The 23,242-nt window shown below is 39.8% G+C and overlaps 1 protein-coding gene across 3 annotated transcripts in view; it reads left to right on the forward strand.

Moving 5' to 3' along the window:
* Positions 1-3,989: 3,989 nt before the first annotated feature.
* LOC124720080 (zinc finger protein ZFP2-like) overlaps positions 3,990-23,242 on the forward strand; it is an 89,190-nt gene continuing 69,937 nt past the window's right edge. For 2 of the 3 annotated variants that reach the window (XM_047245354.1, XM_047245355.1), the window contains exons 1-2: positions 3,990-4,076; positions 5,820-5,906. In XM_047245354.1, the coding sequence (XP_047101310.1) occupies positions 5,838-5,906 (69 nt within the window). In that variant the 5' untranslated portion in view covers positions 3,990-4,076; positions 5,820-5,837. The remainder of the gene's footprint in view (positions 4,077-5,819; positions 5,907-23,242) is intronic. The other variant, XM_047245356.1, reaches the window with a different exon arrangement.

Below are 23,242 nucleotides of genomic sequence, written 5' to 3' on the forward strand. Positions count from 1 at the left end.
GGTCGTAATATATTTGCAGAGTTATCATTCAAAGTCGGTTCTTGATACTTTGTTAATAGCATTTCTTAGGATAGTTTATGTCTATCTTCAAATTCTGCAGCTCAGCTCCTTCAGTAGCTCTGTGAAACTCTCACAAAGATCAAACAAACCTGTGACCTTTCATGCTGCCCTTTTCTGTATACTTTCAATATTCCCTGTTAATCCTGTCTGGCATGGGTCCCACACACTTGAGAAATATGCTAGAACCAATCACATGTCAGATTTGTAAGCAATTTCCTTTGTAGACTGATTGCACTTCCCCAGTATTTTACCAATAAACTGGAGTCTACCCTCTGCTTTCCCAACGACTGAGCCACTTCTTATCCCTACAATGTGTTACACCCAGGTATTTGTATGGCTTGCCTATTCTAACTGTGACTCATTAGTATTATAGTCATATGATACTAAGCTTTTTCGTGTTGAAGTGCACAGTTTTATGTTTCTGATCATTTAGGGCAAGTCGTCAGTTATTACATGCCTTTGAAATCTTAGCACGATTGGACTGAAAATTTACACAGTCTTTCAGACAGTACTTCATTATGGATAACTGCATCATCTGCAAAAAGTCTGAAGTTACTGTTAATATTGTCTGCAAGGTCATTAATATACGCTATGAACAGTAAGATCCTAACACACTTCCCTGGCGCACATCTGAAGTTATTACTACATGAAACGAGGACTGTCCATCCAAAATAACATGCTGCATCCTCCCTACCAAAAATACCTCAATCAGTGGCAAAATTCAGTTAATACCCCATATGAACGTACTTTTGATAACAAGCACAGGTGTGATACTGAGTCAGATACTTTTCGAAAATAAATATATACTGCATCTACCTGACTGCCTTGATCCAAAGATTTTAGAATGTCATGTGAGAAAAGAATGAGTTGGATTTCACATGACTGATATTTTCGGAATCCTTGCCGGCTGGCATGGAGGATGTAATTCTGTTCGAGATACCTCATCATGTTTGAACTCAGAATATGTACTAAGATTCTACAACAAATCAATGTTAAGGATACTGGAGACTGTAATTTTGTGGATCACTTCTACTACCCTCTTATAGATGGGCATGACCTGTGCATTCTTCCAACTACTAAGTAACATGTTTTGTTTGAGGCATCCCACAACAGATTTTAGTTAGAAGTGGGGCTAACTCAGCTGTAAATTCGGCATAGAATCTGTAGGGATTCCATTGGGCCCTCTAGCTTTATTCAAGAGTAAACGATTTCAGTTGTTTATCAGCACCACTGACACTAGTACTTATTTCCCTCATCTTTCCAGTGTTATGGGGAGTAAATTGCGGCATTTCTCCTGGGTTTTTCTTTGGAATGGAAAATCTGAGAACAGAGTTAAGTATTTCAGATTTTGCTTTGCTACACTCAGTTTTAGATCTTTACATTCCACCAGAAATGCTTTGGGTTTTGTGAAATATCATTCGACATCAATTCCTGCCCATCAGTGGGTGAGGTCTGCCTGGTCTCGCTTCAGCTGTGTTTATTTCTTCACAGCTCCACTCCAGAGTCACAGCATCGATAATCGACGGTGGCAGCTGACAGAACGTTTGACAATGTTCTGCTATGGCAGTCGTTGAAAGCTTCACACATTGATCTCTTGACAGACAAATGCGTTTTATTCAGCAGTTCTCTATCTACAGCTCTAAGCTTTGTTTTACATCTATTAGGCAGTAGTCTCTTTTCCTTTAGCAGTTTCTTTACAGTAACTGTATACTGTAGAGAGTGCCTTCTATTATGAACTGTTCTACTGGGTACATGTCTATCCAGTGCATGCTCAACTACTCTTTTAAACCTGAGCCAGAGTTCCTCTATGTACTGCTGCCCTGTGCTTAAACTTTCAGTCCCTCATTGAGATATGACACTACTAATTTTTTTTATCTACTTTACTGAACATATATATATATACACTTGTTTCAGTTATTCTTTGTACTCTGTTAGTCACTGTTGCCACAACTATACCATGTTCACTGGTGTGGACATCCTGAAAGAGGTCAGGTCTATTGTCGCCGTTAGATACAAAATATTTTCTCATGAGTGAGGTTCTTAACTGTCTGTTCTAGATAGTTTTCAGAGAAGGCATTTAGTAATGTTTCACAGGGTGTCTTACCACACCCATCACTAGCAAAACTGTAATTTTCCCAATTGATTGTTGGATTACTAAAGTTCCCCCAATGAGTACAGTATGATTTGGAAACTTTCGTTCCTGGCGGAGGTTCGAGTCCTCCCTCGGGCATGGATGTGTGTGTTTGTCCTTAGGATAATTTAGGTTAAGTAGTGTGTAAGCTTATGGACTGATGACCTTAACAGTTGAGTCCCTTAAAATTTCACACACATTTGAACACTGAAAATTTCGTTCAAGCGAAACATTCTCACATGCAGCTTCAACTGCCATCATGGTGGCTTTCAGGTTTTTGACTATTGCAACAAATACTCCACCTCCATTTCTCATTAGCCTATTCTTTCGGTATACACTTAAATTTTACCCAGAAATCTCACTGCCAATATTTTCAGGCTCAACCATCCATAATTTTAAGCAACCTTGATGTCTAAACTTCTGTATTTTTAGTGATGGTTTTTGTACTTCCAGAAAAAGGTCGTTCCATACAGTTCAAGGATCTGTAATAATGTTGCTAACGACAGGTCTTTAAACGTTTTTGGCACTCCAGAACGCACATCACACACAAGACGAATTGACGAAATGGAAACCAAATTACAGCGATGGTGCTTTGAAATTCAGTCAAAAGGACGCAGCCAAATGACGCTATGCAGTGGTGGGAATGGTAAGTGGAGTCACAAAGTAGAATGGAGTTGAACTTTTTGTTACAAGATAAATGTTGTTTAATTTGTGTTGTGTAACTGAAAACTGTGTTTACACATGCAACTGCGGGGTCACTCCACTATTCCATCATCTGGGGTGTCATGAACGATGATTTACTACGAACTATTTCACATACAGCACTATTAACTTAAGAAAACTCTCAGACATGCACTTTTGTTCAAATGGTTCAAATGGCTCTGAGCACTATGGGACTCAACATCTTAGGTCATAAGTCCCCTAGAACTCAGAACTACCTAAACCTAACTAACCTAAGGACAGCACATACACCCATGCCCGAGGCAGGATTCGAACCTGCGACCGTAGCAGTCCCGCGGTTCCAGACTGCAGCGCCAGAACCGCTAGACCACCGCGGCCGGCTCACTTTTGTTCATGTTGATATGCTCTGAAGTTAGGAATGATGGATTCTCTGAATGCTAAAATTGTATAAAGCATTGTTTTATTTTAATTTGTTTAAAATCTGTTAGATGGTTCCTATTACAGCATTAAGCTGACATATCATGCGTTCCACATTACACTTCAAACCATGAGACTCTCTGTTTTCGTTAGTAGTATTATTTTTAAAATTTAGTAAGTATGGCATATTTTTCGGAATATTGTTTTAGTTGAAGTTTTGTTATATTGCCGATTCGGTGAATAATTTTTTAAAAAAATTGTGTAACCACAGTAGCCATAAATACTGTACACTTATTTATAATTTCGAAACCATACTTTCAACTATTAAAAAAATTAATAAAAAACATATAGTTTCCCATACGACTTTGATGACCGAGCGAGGTGGCGCAGTTATAGCACAATGAACTCGCATTCCGGAGGACGACGGTTCAAACCCGAGTCCAGGCCTCCTGATTGTGTTTCCAGTGACTTCCCTAAATCCCTTCACGCAGATGCTAGGACGGTTCCTTTGAAAAGTCACGGCCGACTTCCTTCAGCAACCTTCCCTTAATGCAATGGGACTGATGACCTCACTGTTTGGTCCCCTCCCCCAAATTAACCAACAAACAACTTTCATTTCTCTACGTAGCAGATATGCAGCTCTGATTCCAAGAATGTTAGAACGACTTCCGTGATAGGTTCTTTCTTCCGCATTTACTAACTTTGACCACAGTAGCAGATAGCAGTAGAGTTTAGCAGTTCGTATCGTGCTTTTGTAGGGAATTGCGTTGCATTGTCCGTCTAATATGTAAGTGCTTTGGTGAGAGGGACAGGAAATCAAAAAAAGGCGCATATTGAGTCTGGTACTAAGCCAGTACTTAATTTTAGTTATTATTACAGCTAACTGTCTCGAATGAAGTAGTTTGCCAATGCCTTGTAATGATGCTATAATAACTGTTCGTATAATTATTATATTGGTTTCGTGTCGTTTATTGGGCACATTAGATCCATAAGTTTGTTCCGCATTAATTGTTGTATCAACTTTGGCACCTCTAGTTATGGTTTGAGATAGCCTTAGAATTTCATAAGTAATTATTTCAGGTTATGTGTATTAGAACAAAGCACTTGTTATTTTCAGTGAGCTTGTGTTTCCGCATTGCGAGCAGGAGGTGACTAGTAATTAGACAAACATATTAGTGCACATTACGTACCTGTGCTGTTCGTCAAGTACGAAAAAGACCAGATCGACGTGTGTGTATGTGTTGTGCTTGCTGTTTTCGTCCTGTCCGGTAAAATTGCTAAATGTTTCCCGTGATTTAGCAAAAGAACCGCCTGAAAGTTTGTGTTTTCTGTAACTACCGGAAAAGTGTCTGTATGCTGTGGTAGTTAGAGAAAGTGAACGTCCATGTGAAATACTTTGATTGACGAAAAAAGGCCCTAGTGAATTTCACACACCCTCTGCATTCATATCGTTATATTGATTTGCGTTGTGCATGCGACCTTCGCTAACAATATTTGTAAAGGAACGACTAGGAACAGTAAGAGTTTACTGTAATCTGATCTGTAGTTCGCCCGGGTTGTAGCGCAAACATTTGTACCGCCGATACACGAGATTTGTTAGCACACGTTAATACAGAGTATCAGAGATTTTTAATGTTGGGATGAAAGAGAATGCTGTAGAGAGAATTCATTGTGTTGTTTTCCATGGATTTTCAATGTGCCTACGTGGTCCATAGTTCAGTAAATAGTGTTAACTGCTGTTTGTAGTAATGTACACGTTTAAAACTGTGGAAGGATATGGGAAATGTAATTGACTCTGTAAGGCCTAAAGGGTATGTGTAATTGCCACCGACAAAAGCATCACAGAACATTGTCATGGGTACTCTTATGAGAAAGTAATTTTGCTAAGTCTTGTTAGACAAATTTAATCGGTATTAAATCTTGACAGTCAAGAATGATTTATTTTTCTATGCAACATGGAGGCAGCAGTGTGTGTGTTTTAGTGACTGGGTAGAGATTCCAGCGTTGCTGTATACTGGGTGGATAACGTTGAATATGACTATAAGGAAACAGTTGTTAAAAATACATACTAAATGGACTGTAAAAAAGAAAGTTCTGTCTGTATAGGTGGATTTTCATGTTGTGCTTTTCTAAATACCATGAGCAAATATGTGTTTATAGATTGATTGAAAGTGCAGCCAGTATGATTGAGAAATAATTCTTTTCTGTCCTTGCATACATTGCTGAGGACATAATTATAAATCTCTTAAATTGTTCTGTGTATTAAGGAATTTGCAGGATCGATTGACACGCTTCGATCCATTGTGTGTGGTTTTGTTTTCTCTCAAATTGAATTTTGTTTTCCATTAATGACAGTGAGGCTGCAGAGTCCTCATAACCAGCAAGTTGTAAATCAGTTTTTTTATCAGGTTCTTTGTTCCTCAGCTATTTCTAAATTTTTCATATGCGATGACTCCTTTGCTGCAGCCAGAAAATACTACGTCGAATAGTTACTATGTGAACAATATCACTTCTGCTTTCTTGTTTTCAGTGGCTTAGGAGGGCAATCATGGACTGCAAGGGAACTAGTTGGCTGAAAAAAGAGAAGAATGAAGTATATGCTGAACCAGGCTCCTTGGTAAATAGCTTCTTGTATTTTTTACCATTGTTTCATTAATTTCTCTCTGCAGTGTGGTGTGTAAACACGCAGATTACATGTCCTGCTCCTTGTCAGATGAAAAATTTGGTACTGGCAGTTGGTTTTGATTCTTGACCAAATGAAGTTGTAACTTTTGGCTGTGCAACATATTGGCAATGGATTGGTGTCATGTGTATGATGCTGCTTTCCAATATTTAATTTGTTTCAAAATTTCTGTAGCTTATTGTTAGTGTGATGTTGGCATGCCGGTAGTTAATGATTACAGGTTTGTTGTCTACTAGGAAATTGTCACATGTTCTTGAATTATTGTGGTGTTAGCAATCACTTGTTACAAATTAATTTTCTACTTCGAGATTTAGTTTGGTGTGTTGTAAATGTCTAGAGTTGTTCCTTTTTTTTTAGAAAGTGGTGTTATTAATGGACACGATAAAGTTAAATATGTGTAGGACTTTACTTGCTAGAGGGCAGATGGTTTAGCTACTACTTTAAATCAGTTGTATGGCTTGCTGGACGAATTGATCAGATGCTATAATTGTGGTCAATTTTTAAGTTGACCAGAGTTGCTTTCTCAGACAAGAGGGGTATATATGTGGATTTATTGCAAAGACAATGTTTGGCAGTCTATTCGTCATGGTGCCTGATGGAGAAATCTAAACTCATGACCTACAATATTTTTTTCCTGGTGTATTATTTTTGCTATTGCTCAACTATTTGGTTTTATACCCTCAGAGTTCTTGTTAGCAATATTACCATTCTTGTTCTGTTTTTGTTTTGTCAGTAGGTATTCAGAATCTATTAAATACAGGGGATTGCTAGGAGACCAAAAATTGTTATTGAAATCCTTTGAGGAGCTTAAATACTATTAAATGAAAGTGTAGTTGGTAGCATAATTTACAACCCTTAGAAGGAAATGTTAGTAATGCTGATACTAAAAGAATAAAGGAGTGTTACTGTTTTAACTAAGGAATGTTTGCAGTGCTCTTTAACCAGTAGATCTTCACATTACCACTCTAAATATTTGGTATCACATAAATTACTTAAATGTTACTATAATCAGAGTTATACTGTGTGGGCTCAAATATGACACATGTAACACACAACATATGCCTATGGGTTTGGTGCTCATAAAAGAAGTAATTATAGCAGAATGTCACTTCCAGCTTCTGGCAAATTAAAACATGCTAAAGTTACTGTTAGAGCTCACTTCTTGATTCAGTATTTTTGAGAATAGGATTTTGAAGTTTCCAGTGTGTGGCCATCAACATTTTACAGAGAATTCTCTCCTCATTGAGCTTGTTTTGAAAATATATCCTTAATTTCTTTCTTCATCAAAGTGCTGTAATTAGTTTTTTGTAGCTAGATCAAAACACTCATGTGATACTGTAAAGATGTCATTTGCTCTGAATCATTCATCTTGAGGGTTTCTCTAGAAGCAGTGAAAACAGAAATGTATACCGATGCTAGACAATGTCATGTTATAAAAGTAGCCTTGACAGGCTTTTGTTAGCGTCAACTGCCAGTCTGCGTCAAGTAGGACCTTCCTCACCCCCCCCCCCCACCCCACTTACCTTTCTTTCTATGAACTTGGTGTGTCTAGTGTCCTGCTCATATTCAGGATGTTCACTCTTCTAGTGGTATTGTAGGTCTTCCATTGATCTCAAAATGTAAGCAGTTGGTAAAGGCAAATAGCAGCAGATTTAGCACACATGCGTTTGGTGTTATAATCTTCTCTTATCACTTCTTTTTGGAACAACTGCAGAAGTGAGGACTACGTTCCACCTTCATATCATGTGTTACATCTGTATTGTAAGTGTATCTGTTTGTCCACTTGCTCAAAGCTATGTAACTGAGCAATTGCTGTTCAAGCTTTTCATGTGACGTATCTGAACTGGTCCAATGGTGACAAGCAAGACTTGGTTGTCGACAACTCAGTTGCCTCTGTTATGTTTTCCAAAGAACAGAGAAAGTAAAATCAAACATGGAAAATGTCAGGATAGAATAATGATATACAAAGGATACATTCCTACTCAACACATTTGAGAAGGGCTTTGGTTGCAGGTAGGTAGAATGAATTGACTGCTAAATATTTAAGCTTTTGGACAAAGTCATTTATATGAAGTACAGAACACTAGGGCAAGGACACATCTAATGCAAGCAGAAATCTGTTGGAGTGAGTGATGGCGTAAAGAGGTGCTGTGGGGTGGGAAGTGAGGGATAGCAGATGGTGTGCTGCCTGTGGGATTGGTAAAGGACATGGGGGGGGGGAGGGGGGACAATATGGCTGCTAGGTGCAGTGTTGGGATGCTGTATGGGACATGGGGGGGGGGGGGGAGGAGGAGGAGTTGTGGGGTAGGTGTGTGCAGTGCCCAGTGCTAGAATGAGAGCAGGGTAGGGAATAGGTGGGGTCGATCATACAGACTAGTGAACGATGAGGCTGGGGGGGGGGGGGGGGTTATGGGGATGAGTGATACGTTGTTGGAAGAGCTTCCATTTGCACAATTTAGAGAAGCTTGTTATATGCATGCATTTTTTAATGTGATTACAAAGAGAGAATCTCTGCTCTTATGGGACACCATCTTCAGCCCGTTACAACCTAGTGGTGGTGATGAAAGAATTTGTAGGTGTTCAAGGTTGATTTTTTTCTGATACAGTGTTATGGGGAAAGGAAATATAAGGAGACTCGACCAGTTAAGAATATTGGGAAGCAAGGTGGTTTGAAGGAATATGCTAAGGATCACACTGAGGCCAGCACAGCCTAAATTCCCTTTCGAATCTTTTCCCAGAAACGCATCTCTCGTGACTTGTCTTGTCAGTCACAAATACATAAGCGTCAGATTCCACCCATCTGCTTCGACCCATGACGTCACAAATATGGGGGAAACTACCATACACTATGATTCTAATATGGCGCCTATGATATTACGTAAACAATATAATGGAAGGAAACATTCCACGTGGGAAAAATTATATATAAAAACAAAGATGAGGTGACTTAGCGAACAAAAGCGCTGGCAGGTCGATAGACACACAAACAAACACAAACATACACACAAGATTCAAGCTTTCGCAACAAACTGTTGCCTCATCAGGAAAGAGGGAAGGAGAGGGGAAGACGAAAGGAAGTGGGTTTTAAGGGAGAGGGTAAGGAGTCATTCCAATCCCGGGAGCGGAAAGACTTACCTTAGGGGGAAAAAAGGACAGGTATACACTCGCGCACACACACACACATATCCATCCACACATACAGACACAAGCAGACATATTTCTGTCTGCTTGTGTCTGTATGTGTGGATGGATATGTGTGTGTGTGCGAGTGTATACCTGTCCTTTTTTCCCCCTAAGGTAAGTCTTTCCGCTCCCGGGATTGGAATGACTCCTTACCCTCTCCCTTAAAACCCACTTCCTTTCGTCTTCCCCTCTCCTTCCCTCTTTCCTGATGAGGCAACAGTTTGTTGCGAAAGCTTGAATCTTGTGTGTATGTTTGTGTTTGTTTGTGTGTCTATCGACCTGCCAGCGCTTTTGTTCGTTAAGTCACCTCATCTTTGTTTTTATATATAATATTACGTAAACATGACCACTAAACATGAAAATACAATTAAAAACTAACACACGTGTTCCACAAAAAACCTAATGAAACTAACGGGACAAACATGGGAAACTGGGGATTTTTGGGTTGAGACAAAGTAAATAGAAACAAATTTAGACACACACCACCATACTAAACCACACAAAATGCCAAAAAAACCGACAACACAAAACTCCCCAAATTCCACTAAACACAATATACTCTGGAATCAGATACATCCCTTGATGTACACTCTTTGACATAAAACTTGACCGGCGGCAGGCCGCTTCAGAGGCTAAGTCCGCGCCGATCGCGACATGGGACAAAAAAACTGGCCAACTCGCTAATTCTCTAAGTCCGGTTATCTGCACAATCTGGCAACACTGTAGACTGCGGCACTTCCTGGAGGAAAACTTGTCCCATGATAGAGAAACTCTAGTCCTATTACGCCTGTGGTCTAGCGGTAGCGTGCGTTGTTTCTGTTCATAATGTCAGTGGATCGAGAGCAGCTGGCATAAAATATTTTTATAGCCTCTTCTGTCTGAATGCTGAAGACGTGAATGTAATGGTAGCGCAGATTCAATCTATTTCGCTTTGTGACACACCGATATCAAAATTTTATCCAGTAACGATTTTGCGGCAGATTTCCTGCAGACTGTCCTCCTCTGGACGCTGTATGCGGCAAAGCTCCAGGATCCATTTGCTGGCTACTGGCAGCGGCCGTGGCGACAGCAGCGGCGCTACACTCCCCCGTTCTTTATCGAAAGCGCCTGCTAACGCTCATCGCTTTTGATGATTTAAAACGCTTTATTATTAAATGTTGCTCCACAGAAAATTTCTACAATTTCCATTCACGCTCAAAAGCAACGGAGACAGACGCCCTGATTAGTAGGCGGGTATTATATTACATTAATCGGCAAGAGCTGAGTATGGCCCGAAATTAATTTTATAGACTGGGACGAAATTAAACCACCTCACTACATTCGATGAATTTATAAATGCTTCATACCTCGTTTCTTTTCCTTTCAAACTCAATTATTTGTGCAACTTTTGGTCAATGTTTGGATGTTTTCGTCAAGCCAGAGTGAGCGTCTGTGGTGTAAAGTGTATTACAGTTCTTGTTTCATTCCTTATGGTAAGTCTATGCGCTAAACTGTGTGAATACCTTGCAATGCATGTTCTGTAGCAGTGCAGGAACACTGCACATTTGGAGTTCCATGTATGGGTTCATGAAGTATTTATTGTTGATCGGAAGTGATAGTTAAGGTCATCAGATTTAAACCAGAAAAATTTGTCGTTTTGAAGGTTTCAGAGAACGGAAAGGAATTGCTAACGCTGGTGTTAGAAAAGTCTACAGTTAAATGCTATTGCAAAAATTTAGAAGAAGGGAACTACATTAATGAACATGTGCACTTCATAAACAACCTTCTGACATGTTAGACCTATATGACGAACAAAGCTCAAATTTATATCGTTGACAGTCGGTTTGAATCTTTTCAGGGTCTATTTTACAGTGAAGCACCTTGGAATTCGCAAAGCAGAAATCCATGATATTAACTTAATTTACTAAGTCGAAATCGGACGAAGATTGATGTTTAAAGGCATTCTTCAGATTTCGCATAAGAAATTTTTACTAGCAGTTTGCAACTCCATTAATTAAAATGGAAAATAAAAGGTTGTACTCAGCGGCTTCTACCGTGATTCGAACTGCTATGTCTTATAGTACAAGCACTGCAACGCACAAGGGAACCTCTGAGCTAACGACACGCTGGCGGCCAGAGGCGGAATATAGTCACTGCGATGTTGCCTGAGCCTCAAAACGCAACCTTAAACACACGAACAGAGGAGGTGGAGATTACTGTTTTAACGTCCCGTCGACAACGATGTCATTAGAGACGGAGCACAAGCTCGGATTAGGGAAGGATGGGGAAGGAAATCGGCCGTGCCCTTCCTAAGGAACCATCCCGGCATTTGCCTGAAGCGATTTAGGGAAATCATTGAAAACCTAAATCCGGATGGCCGGGCGCGGGATTGCACCGTCGTCCTCCCGAATGCACACACAAACAGGTGTTACTTATGTGAAGAACGCCGTTCTTGGAGTCCAGAAATTAAATATACTTTCTAATTGTGTCATCTTGCAGTGGATTATATCGTACGAGTCTTCGATGTGGAAAACGAATGTCAAGTGAATTTAGCGAGGTAACGCCGACCTACACCCGGAAGAAATGCACTATCAGAGTGTTGACAAATACTTGCTACGACGCTGCCATTTCTAGGCTCTCTGACGAGGCAGCTCTTCAGCGAAATGCTTGCCGTGATTCTCCGATACGGTTCTTCAGAGTGGAGACGCGCGCGCACGTTTGGTTTTTATGCGGCGTTCTCCCCTGATGGTTTCTGACGTCGCCTTCTGGGCTATGTATACATATGACACATTCAATTATCATTAATCCAGAATGATACAAGTTTCAGCTTCCGGTGTGGAAGAAGGCTGTTGACGCCGACATTATATCATTTCAACGTAGGGAAAGCAAAACGGATCATTCAATGTTTCTCATTCAACATAAAGCATGTGAGATAATTTTCCGTTACGTTCATAATCATCTAAAAATACAAACGAAGTAAAAATACACCGGAAGCTTATTCGAATTGAATATAACGCTTTGCACCTCGATGTCGAATTTGTCCACTTGCAATCTTTTGCAGCATACACACAGAATGTCATGATTACCACGAGAATGAAGAAATATGTTGGTAAGGATGGAAGCAAGAAGAGACGCAGTCAACAAATATTCTATTCCTCATGGCATTCATTTCATTTGACACGTAAGAAGAGGTAAAGCGGGAATTTACTTTCGTTAACACGAAAGATATGCCGCACATATTGATAACGAGGAAGTCTGCATCTTCATACGTTTCCTCCTTGAAATCTGTATGCTCTATTATATACTAAGTAGCCCGATCATTGTTTCAGTAATGTTACCCTCTTGTTTGACCCCGTAACGATGAACAGATTCCAAATGCATGTCTCCCTTCCTGGGTTGTTTTTTGTGTTTTATTGCTTGGAATTCCTGAAGCAGACCACTGTGCCTTCCCCCCTCGTGGGTTAGGTCTCAAAACTAAACCGCTTTGTATCCAATGGCATAATTTATTCAGACAGCATCAGCATAAGACTATCAAACAAAGCCTTCCATTTACAGTTGCAGCACTCTAACCAGCACTGACCAAAGTGTAATCCACGGTCATGGTCCTAAATTACCAGCTGTCTGCTACTGTGGCAAAGTCCGTACTACACTGTCGATTCCGCAGCACTATTTTATCTGGTAACACTGTGTAGTTGCACAGTTGTGCTACCAGGTCTGTCCACACACTGTCAACTTTATGTATCTCACTTCTCCTGTAGCGTAGATCACGAGGAGCCGAAGTAAATGAGTGTATTCTGCATGACGTAACATTCAGTATTCCCTTCTTTCATAGCCACTCTTCATGTGCATCGATACCAAATAGGAATGCGAAAACTCTTGCGAGTGAGAGAATGACAATAACAATCGTAACAAGAACAAGCAAATAATGAATGATGTTTATTCCAACGCAGAACGAGAATGGCTTTAAATATAAAAATCTGTATCTATATCCATATCTATTGATCTTTGAGTTGGCACAATGCAAATATATTCTTAGCATTGAGTTACTGAATTTAGTTCTGGATGTTTGCAGAGAAAAGGAAAAGTCGGTACTTCTCGCTAGTGTAATATAATGTGAACCAGCAACTACCCTTTCCTTAGAACACGACTCAAGCAGGTCCTCAAGTAGGTAGCAAGGCACTGCTGCATTCTGTTCCCTGACGTTGCTCTGATGACGGTTAATGCAGATAGTTCCGATTATGAAATACAAAACGTATTGCAGGTTAGTTCCTAGGATAGTAACATTAAATTTGCGTTGTAGACGGCACATGAACGTGACGACTATCCATATTACTCATCAATATAAAAAGACAATATTTAGGGAATTTAGCAGGATTACTCAAAATGAATTCTGAAATTGGGTGACTGACTGCACAGGTGCTAAACGTCGTCAAGAGTATACGATGTCCTAATCGCATTAGGAATATGAAGATCGTCTTCGACAGCTCGCAACTTTCACATTGCTATCTCCACCCTACTCCAGACAGCCCTCGGTGGAGTTGCACTAAGTTGCCGATGTTATGGAAGGCCTTCAAACCGACAACAGACCACATATTGAAAAATACAAGCGAATTCTCTTGCAGCGTAAGCTTATTGTAACTAATCTAAAAATTATTGGAGAGGAACATTGTCCTATTCAAAAAAAGTAAAATGTTACACACTGTTGACGTCAAACGGACATTATCTATGTCCTGTCTTGTGTCCTACTCATCTATAATATCAAGTGTACTACGAAAATGATTATATATAATGGATGATAGGGTAATGCATTGATACCAGATGGTGGGGGCCGGCCGTTGTGGCCGTGCGGTTCTAGGCGCTTCAGTCTGGAACCACGTGACCGCTACGGTCGCAGGTTCGAATCCTGCCTCGGGCATGGATGTGAGTGATGTCCTTAGGTTAGTTAGGTTTAAGTAGTTCTAAGTTCTAGGGGACTGATGACCTTAGAAGTTAAGTCCCATAGTGCTCAGAGCCATTTGAACCATTTGAACTATTTAACACAAAATGACATTAAAAATTAAAGTTATTCACGAGCAGCTAGTTGAGAATATGTATGAACATTAAATGACACGACGAACTGAAATAATATGACGAAGAGTTCAGCGCTCACTGGGAATAGAGCCCCACACATATCATTGTTGACTACACACATAGAGATGTCAGCTACCGAATTTTTCTCCACCAGCTGCTCAGAATAGCATCTTGAACTTACAGTCATCTCGCAAATAGTTCTGTGTCTCACTGGGAGTTAAAAACGTCAGATATCGTTAGTGTTGACAACGAATGAAAATACATTAAAAATCAAAATTATTATCCACCAGCAGATAGGTGTTCTCATGATAGAGCTTGATAATACATAATTAAATCTTTAGTGCCGGGCCAGGATTCGATCCCATTCACGCGTAATATGTGAAGGTGTTGAGGAATCTGCAGTTTTGAACAAACAACAAATTGTAGCCGAGCTGTATTGCCACGAAGGGATCAAATTCCGCGTTAAGGGCGGTCTGAGTTGCATTCCCAGTTTAGAACCAATTTTATCGACATACAGAAGCTCAAATAAAAGATGGAATAAGTGTCCTGTGACCATACATAGCGTTTGTGTCGTCACTTGAAATAAATAACTGGTATAAGAAAGGTTACTGGGGATAGAGTTTCTACATGTCGCCACTCCAGACTTTATTGTGGTTCAACCTACCGCCTACTTGGTAAAGAAGGAATATCATCTTTAATGTGAATTTTCAGACCACGCACCCATTATATCTCCTCACTTGGTGTAGCCAGGAGAGAATGGAATCTGTCTCTCCCTATCTAAAATCATTGACGGAAGTGGGAATCGAACCCAGACCATAGGTATTACAACCTACCATCCGTCCAACAGACCACGAAATCCTCTTCTCTGCGAGTCATTTTTCTATCGTAACGCAGTTGCGCCACACTGGATGAGTATTCTGACACACAGGCTCCCTGTAGTAATTTGCAGCACGTTCAGTAAATTCATTTACTTGGTTGACCGAATCACCATGAACTAGCTGCCTCGGCTACCCAGTGCATACATTCGACTATTTTGTAATCACAGAAATAAAATCACGTAACTGCCACCTACACACAACTGCGAACAGTGTAGGATGCAGAAGTTTAAATAGGAAGTGTTCCTTTCCACTTGAGCTATTCTATTGCGCTATCTGTTACTAGAAAACGTCGTTCAGTCCAAAAGAAAAGCTGTAACTGTTTGTCTCTCAGAAGTCAAGACCTGGCCATATGCATAATCTCACAGTGCTGTGGAATCCAAAAGTTCTGGAGGAATAGTTACCGAGCTCTGGAGCTGCTGTAGCTACGGTCAGCTTGTAGCATAGATAAGATGTCGCGAGTTCGAATACATTCAGTGCTACATTTTTTAAAACGCAATTCTGCTCTCTGCTGAAGGTATCAATCTAATGGAACTTTGAACATAATTCCCTTCACTTCTCAACCCAAGGTAGTCGCATGTGGAAAAAGGGCTAACTACTGTGACATTTTGTTCTATTCAGGTTTAATAGACAGCAGGCAGCAGATGCATCTCGAAGATGTGCAGGGAGAGCGCATCGTGCCATAATACGTCAGAAAAGTATTTTTTATATTAGCCGTCGTGTGGTAGTGATATTTTATTCTTCTTCAAACTTTGTTTGACAGCTTTAACTCAGAACAAGTTCTCTACATGCATGTAATCAGTAAACTGCATGTGCATTGTCAGACTGTCATAGGTAACATCTGAGAATTCGCATATATCGTTGATGATTAATTTCTCTCTCATGTTTACTATTGTTTTAACAACACTAAAGGAAACCTTACGAAAATTGTCCACTGTATTATAAGAAATGAAATAAAACTAACCATGGTAACCTTACGACGAAAGTATCTGTAAACAAGCATGCCTCTATCGACACGAATTAGTAAAATACTACTCACTTAGATTTTGATTGGGTCTGTGTTTAATTGGTATGCTGTGTCATACTCAAGAGGTATGCAAATGTGGCATTTCATAAATATAGTTACGTATTCCTAGAAACCCAAAATTTGCTTGTCAGCAGCGGAAAGAGGCCTTACCTGTTGCGCAGCATTGTAAGTTTTTCAACATTGCACTATGAGCTGAAAGCATTTTCTTGCGATTTCCTTATTGATGTTTGATCTGACTGCTTGTAGCTCTTTCACAGAAGGGATAAAAACGTTACAGTCAGTGAGACTGGAACTGCGAACCGTAACAGACGCTTTTTCACAGCTCAGCACGTTACCACAGAGCTGGCGAGGAGGTATGGGTCTTAGCTTCCTATTACGAGGACAATAGTAACTAGAACTCGTAAACCGCTATTTGAATGTCGAGATTAGTTGTGGTTTCCACCTGCAACGACTTTCCTGGGCTGGAAACCGTAAATTTTCAATCTTTTGTTACCCTGCAAGCGATAATAACTCTGATTATTCAATGGAAATGACAGGTAAATTTAAGTGAACTTTGAGGCTTAATTCCGTGCACACCAGGAAGTAACTCGTCGATCAGAGTTGCCAAACATACGTTGCCTTGTTGCCAAATCTCAGTTACAGTACCAGCAGGAAGAAGACGAACCGATGTGATCCTACAGCGGTCTGGGAAGTGACCATAGCTGGTGTCTCCAAGTCACGGCTGCTACGGCCTGGAATACGTAATGCGTCTGATTCGCTTTCTGTAACTAGGTTTAGGGACTGGAGCGTAGTTACTAATAATACTCAGAACTGACTGCAAACTGAGCATCATAAATCAGTAACTCTCATTGTTGTTTTTATATTTCTTTCGTAAGTGTACTCAAAACTAAGAAAGTCATTCACAGGCGTTTTTGTGCCTCGCCGATAGTTGAGCACAACATACAAATAAAAATAAAAAAGAATGTGTGTGTGTGTGTGTGTGTGTGTGTGTGTGTGTGTTTGTGAGAGAGAGAGAGAGAGAGAGAGAGAGAGAGAGAGAGAGAAATAAAAAGCAATGAGAGAGAGTGTAAAAAATTGTTGTAAAGAAATTGAGTCAAGGTATTTAAAGAAATCTTTCATTAAAATGACACGTTCCATATCATTACGAAATGTCGTATTCATGATCTATGGAACAAGAGTTACTCTAATGTAATCTAATCTAATCTAATCTAATCTAATCACATCATATTGATGATTAGCCATGAAGAGTCATGAATTACCGAAATTTTGGCCAATACCAGTAACCAAATCTAAACTTGAAAATAAAAGACGACAATTTTTGTAATAAACCGTAACTCCTATCAAGACCCTTTCGTCCCTGTTATCGAACCACGAAAGATGTCTGATATACCCCCATTCTGAAGTAACAAAGTGTGCATGCATTTAAAGATGAAGTGCATGATGTGAAGTTCTGTGACGGAGATACGAACCCAACACGTAATCCGATTGTTAACTAAGAAAAATCAAATGTTACGTATCGGTTTTTCTTACGAGCCGCTAGGTGTCTGAATCTAAAATAAGGATACAAACTTTTGTGCCTAAGCGACAATCGAACTGCACACCTACCGTGCATCCACGAATATAGCTTAAGTTTCAGTTGCTTACTCATGAACAGTAAGATGTGTGCGTGTTTGACCAGAAATAACGACACCTGTTGCCATTGTTGGAAACACATGAACAGATATTGAAATTGCGCGTTAATTTTCACTAGCAGGTGGGTGTGCACTTGATAAAGCTAGAAATGAAATTATGAATATTTTTGTACTGGATCAGGTTTCAGACCCATATACTTACCTTTGGAGGAGACCTAGAGAAGATTGCAGTCTTGGGAAAAGGAACGAAATGACTGAACTATACTGTTCCGAGAGATTCAGATCCTCGAAAGAGGAGATACGAATTCGAATCACAGTCCAGCACCAAATTTTTAAACGTCTCTAGTTCAATCAAGTACAAGTAAAATAAGAGCCCTGTCCCTTTAAACGGCTATCGGTTCATCAAATAAAATAAAATTTTCTAATGTAAGTAAGCTTACTGGCGACTGTATTTCTGTTTACCATGACTTCCGCTGTGTCATTTCCCAACGTAAACCGGCTCTGCCCAGTTGGTAATGAAGGAACGTGATGTTCAATGCGGATTCTGGATTATAACGTCTTTCTCTTGAGGTTACCAGAGGTAAAATAAATCTGTTTGTGCCTCTTAAAAGTAAATGCCTGAACCCACGCATTGCACCTGTGATAGCTCGTTCCACCATACCATTGTGGCCACATTACCCAGCCCCAAGTGTGTGCTGTAACGGATGATGTGCTTAGCTTACAAAATTAGTCACGGTGGAAAAAATGCGAGTCTATTAAATGGTCGAGTAGAAGCAAGCTTCTGACGCAGAGATTATGCTATTCTCATGTCATCAGGATGTAAAGACTCTTCTAGGCATCATAGGCTGGATGTGAAGCCATTTTGATTTTTCACAAATTCAGCAAATTTCTTAGTTCGAGAAAATCCACTGTGAAGTGTGAAGTTGCCGGATAATTCGATTATTACTGTTATTATTAATATCATTTTATTCATACCGCTGCTGTAACACAAGTGCTTGAACATCATTTAATGCCTTTTGGTCACTATAGATGTAGTTTCCCATGAACAGATTCTTTCCCTGTCTATGGAATCCTTTTCATGTTAATATCAAACACCAGCAATTACTCGTAGATTACTTTAAAACTAAAGTAATTGACGAAGACGTTACTTGGTAACAAAAACGCACTGCCTTTCTTCACTTACTTTCGCCTAGAAATGGCTATCGAGTACTGACAAACCAAAAGGCAAGAGATCTTACTGCCTTCCGATATACGTTGCTGTTAGTTCTTCCACATGATTTGGTCGACATGACCTGTTTCAAGTTGTGTATGACAGACAGTGTTTTAGAAAATCTATTGTTTCCCTTTGAAATAAACAGAAGTATTTTCATTCTAAGCTGCCCAAGTACAAAATTTTCGCAATATTAGTTCAAATTTAATATTCGCTTCTATAATGTAGGAAAGTATTTCACAGTCGCAAAACTCGCATCCGAAACGTTGACCTTACACTTAGTTGCTGACCATAAATTCTAGCTCAGAGTGACACCAGTTTAAATAACCTAATGTAGTGAAGACTGTTTGCCAGTGCTCTTTCTCACCGGAAAATACGCAATTCACTCATTTGGCTCCATAAGTACACTGTAACAGTAATTTCTGTGTGAAATTTGTCAGTAAGCTTTTGCCTTCCAACCGGCAAAATACGGCAGAGTACGGCCGGTAAACAATTCACAAACCACGATTTAGTGCCAATAAGACGATTTCTTTAAACATTGTCGAAACTGAGGGAATTTAGTTTCTGCTTAAATCGTCTTAAGCAGCAACAATCACAGATATCTCAAATAGGAAAAAGCTGAATATCCAGGTACGAAGGTTGTAAAACAAACTTCCCACAGTTTGTGTCAGGTTGATCTTTTCGTCTGATAACACTGCTTAAGTATTTTGTCTAAGAGGTATCACAAGTAGTATCCTTGTAGCTGTGGGAATCATTGGTTGAAAACGAGTTTAACACCAATGGGTACAGTGCTGCTAAATTTTCACAATTATTATCAACCTAAGTCTGAGTTCATCCACAAACTGAGGCATATTTATAATATTGGAGCTAGACTGTGTATCCTTGTCTTTCTTGAGTGGTCATTGGAAGGCGTTTACACACACGTATACAATACTATGAATACTTCGAACGCTATGGTTAACGTTGCTCTCATAAACTACTTTTTTTTTTAATTCTTCTGGGTCTTCAGCGTGCAATATGTGTTGTAGATACAGTCTCAGACCAAAAAATTGACCGCCGAGTCGTTCACGTAAGGTGGACAATACAGTCGTGCTCCTCTCAGAATTCTATGTCTGGCAATATGCTCGATCTAGCAACATGTAGACTGCGGCACTTCCCAGAGGAAGTCTTGACTCCAGTCTTAGTACATTACTCTTGACTACGACCGTAGTCTTGAGGTAAAACGCGAGACCAGCTAATATGATATTGTAGATTCGCTTGAATTACACTCATAGCTTCAGCACCGAGAGGAAAGGGGCGATAAATATTTTGTCGATATGTGCTTTGGGTCGCCAGACGTCATATTAGCTGGTCTCGCGTTTTACCTGAAGACTACGGTCGTGTTCCAGCAGCGGTTTGAATAAAATGATAGTAATAATAACAGTAATAATCGAATTATCCGGCAACTTCACACTTCACAGTGGATTTTCTCGAACTAAGAAATTTGCTGAATTTGTGAAAAATCAAAATGGCTTCACATCCAGCCTATGATGCCTAGAAGAGTCTTTACATCCTGATGACATGAGAATAGCATAATCTCTGCGTCAGAAGCTTGCTTCTACTCGACCATTTAATAGACTCGCATTTTTTCCACCGTGACTAATTTTGTAAGCTAAGCACATCATCCGTTACAGCACACTCTTGGGGCTGGGTAATGTGGCCACAATGGTATGGTGGAACGAGCTATCACAGGTGCAATGCGTGGGTTCAGGCATTTACTTTTAAGAGGCACAAACAGATTTATTTTACCTCTGGTAACCTCAAGAGAAAGACGTTATAATCCAGAATCCGCATTGAACATCACGTTCCTTCATTACCAACTGGGCAGAGCCGGTTTACGTTGGGAAATGACACAGCGGAAGTCATGGTAAACAGAAATACAGTCGCCAGTAAGCTTACTTACATTAGAAAATTTTATTTTATTTGATGAACCGATAGCCGTTTAAAGGGACAGGGCTCTTATTTTACTTGTACTTGATTGAACTAGAGACGTTTAAAAATTTGGTGCTGGACTGTGATTCGAATTCGTATCTCCTCTTTCGAGGATCTGAATCTCTCGGAACAGTATAGTTCAGTCATTTCGTTCCTTTTCCCAAGACTGCAATCTTCTCTAGGTCTCCTCCAAAGGTAAGTATATGGGTCTGAAACCTGATCCAGTACAAAAATATTCATAATTTCATTTCTAGCTTTATCAAGTGCACACCCACCTGCTAGTGAAAATTAACGCGCAATTTCAATATCTGTTCATGTGTTTCCAACAATGGCAACAGGTGTCGTTATTTCTGGTCAAACACGCACACATCTTACTGTTCATGAGTAAGCAACTGAAACTTAAGCTATATTCGTGGATGCACGGTAGGTGTGCAGTTCGATTGTCGCTTAGGCACAAAAGTTTGTATCCTTATTTTAGATTCAGACACCTAGCGGCTCGTAAGAAAAACCGATACGTAACATTTGTAACATTTGATTTTTCTTAGTTAACAATCGGATTACGTGTTGGGTTCGTATCTCCGTCACAGAACTTCACATCATGCACTTCATCTTTAAATGCATGCACACTTTGTTACTTCAGAATGGAGGTATATCAGACATCTTTCGTGGTTCGATAACAGGGACGAAAGGGTCTTGATAGGAGTTACGGTTTATTACAAAAATTGTCGTCTTTTATTTTCTAGTTTAGATTTGGTTACTGGTATTGGCCAAAATTTCGGTAATTCATGACTCTTCATGGCTAATCATCAATATGATGTGATTAGATTACATTAGATTAACTCTTGTTCCATAGATCATGAATATGACATTTCGTAATGATATGGAACGTGTCATTTTAATGAAAGATTTCTTTAAATACCTTGATTCAATTTCTTTACAACAATTTTTTACACTCTCTCTCATTGCTTTTTATTTCTCTCTCTCTCACTCTCTCTCTCTCTCTCTCTCTCTCTCTCTCTCTCTCTCTCTCTCTCTCTCTCACACACACATACACACACACACACACACACACACACACACATTCTTTTTTATTTTTATTTGTATGTTGTGCTCGACTATCGGCGAGGCACAGAAACGCCTGTGAATGACTTTCTTAGTTTTGAGTACACTTACGAAAGATATATAAAAACAACAATGAGAGTTACTGATTTATGATGCTCAGTTTGCAGTCAGTTCTGAGTATTATTAGTAACTACGCTCCAGTCCCTAAACCTAGTTACAGAAAGCGAATCAGACGCATTACGTATTCCAGGCCGTAGCAGCCGTGACTTGGAGACACCAGCTATGGTCACTTCCCAGACCGCTGTAGGATCACATCGGTTCGTCTTCTTCCTGCTGGTACTGTAACTGAGATTTGGCAACAAGGCAACGTATGTTTGGCAACTCTGTGATCGACGAGTTACTTCCTGGTGTGCACGGAATTAAGCCTCAAAGTTCACTTAAATTTACCTGTCATTTCCATTGAATAATCAGAGTTATTATCGCTTGCAGGGTAACAAAAGATTGAAAATTTACGGTTTCCAGCCCAGGAAGGTCGTTGCAGGTGGAAACCGCAACTAATCTCGACATTCAAATAGCGGTTTACGAGTTCTAGTTACTATTGTCCTCGTAATAGGAAGCTAAGACCCATACCTCCTCGCCAGCTCTGTGGTAACGTGCTGAGCTGTGAAAAAGCGTCTGTTACGGTTCGCAGTTCCAGTCTCACTGACTGTAACGTTTTTATCCCTTCTGTGAAAGAGCTACAAGCAGTCAGATCAAACATCAATAAGGAAATCGCAAGAAAATGCTTTCAGCTCATAGTGCAATGTTGAAAAACTTACAATGCTGCGCAACAGGTAAGGCCTCTTTCCGCTGCTGACAAGCAAATTTTGGGTTTCTAGGAATACGTAACTATATTTATGAAATGCCACATTTGCATACCTCTTGAGTATGACACAGCATACCAATTAAACACAGACCCAATCAAAATCTAAGTGAGTAGTATTTTACTAATTCGTGTCGATAGAGGCATGCTTGTTTACAGATACTTTCGTCGTAAGGTTACCATGGTTAGTTTTATTTCATTTCTTATAATACAGTGGACAATTTTCGTAAGGTTTCCTTTAGTGTTGTTAAAACAATAGTAAACATGAGAGAGAAATTAATCATCAACGATATATGCGAATTCTCAGATGTTACCTATGACAGTCTGACAATGCACATGCAGTTTACTGATTACATGCATGTAGAGAACTTGTTCTGAGTTAAAGCTGTCAAACAAAGTT

This window comes from Schistocerca piceifrons, chromosome 11, assembly GCF_021461385.2.
Source record: "Schistocerca piceifrons isolate TAMUIC-IGC-003096 chromosome 11, iqSchPice1.1, whole genome shotgun sequence".
In the NCBI taxonomy this organism is placed as follows: domain Eukaryota; kingdom Metazoa; phylum Arthropoda; class Insecta; order Orthoptera; family Acrididae; genus Schistocerca; species Schistocerca piceifrons.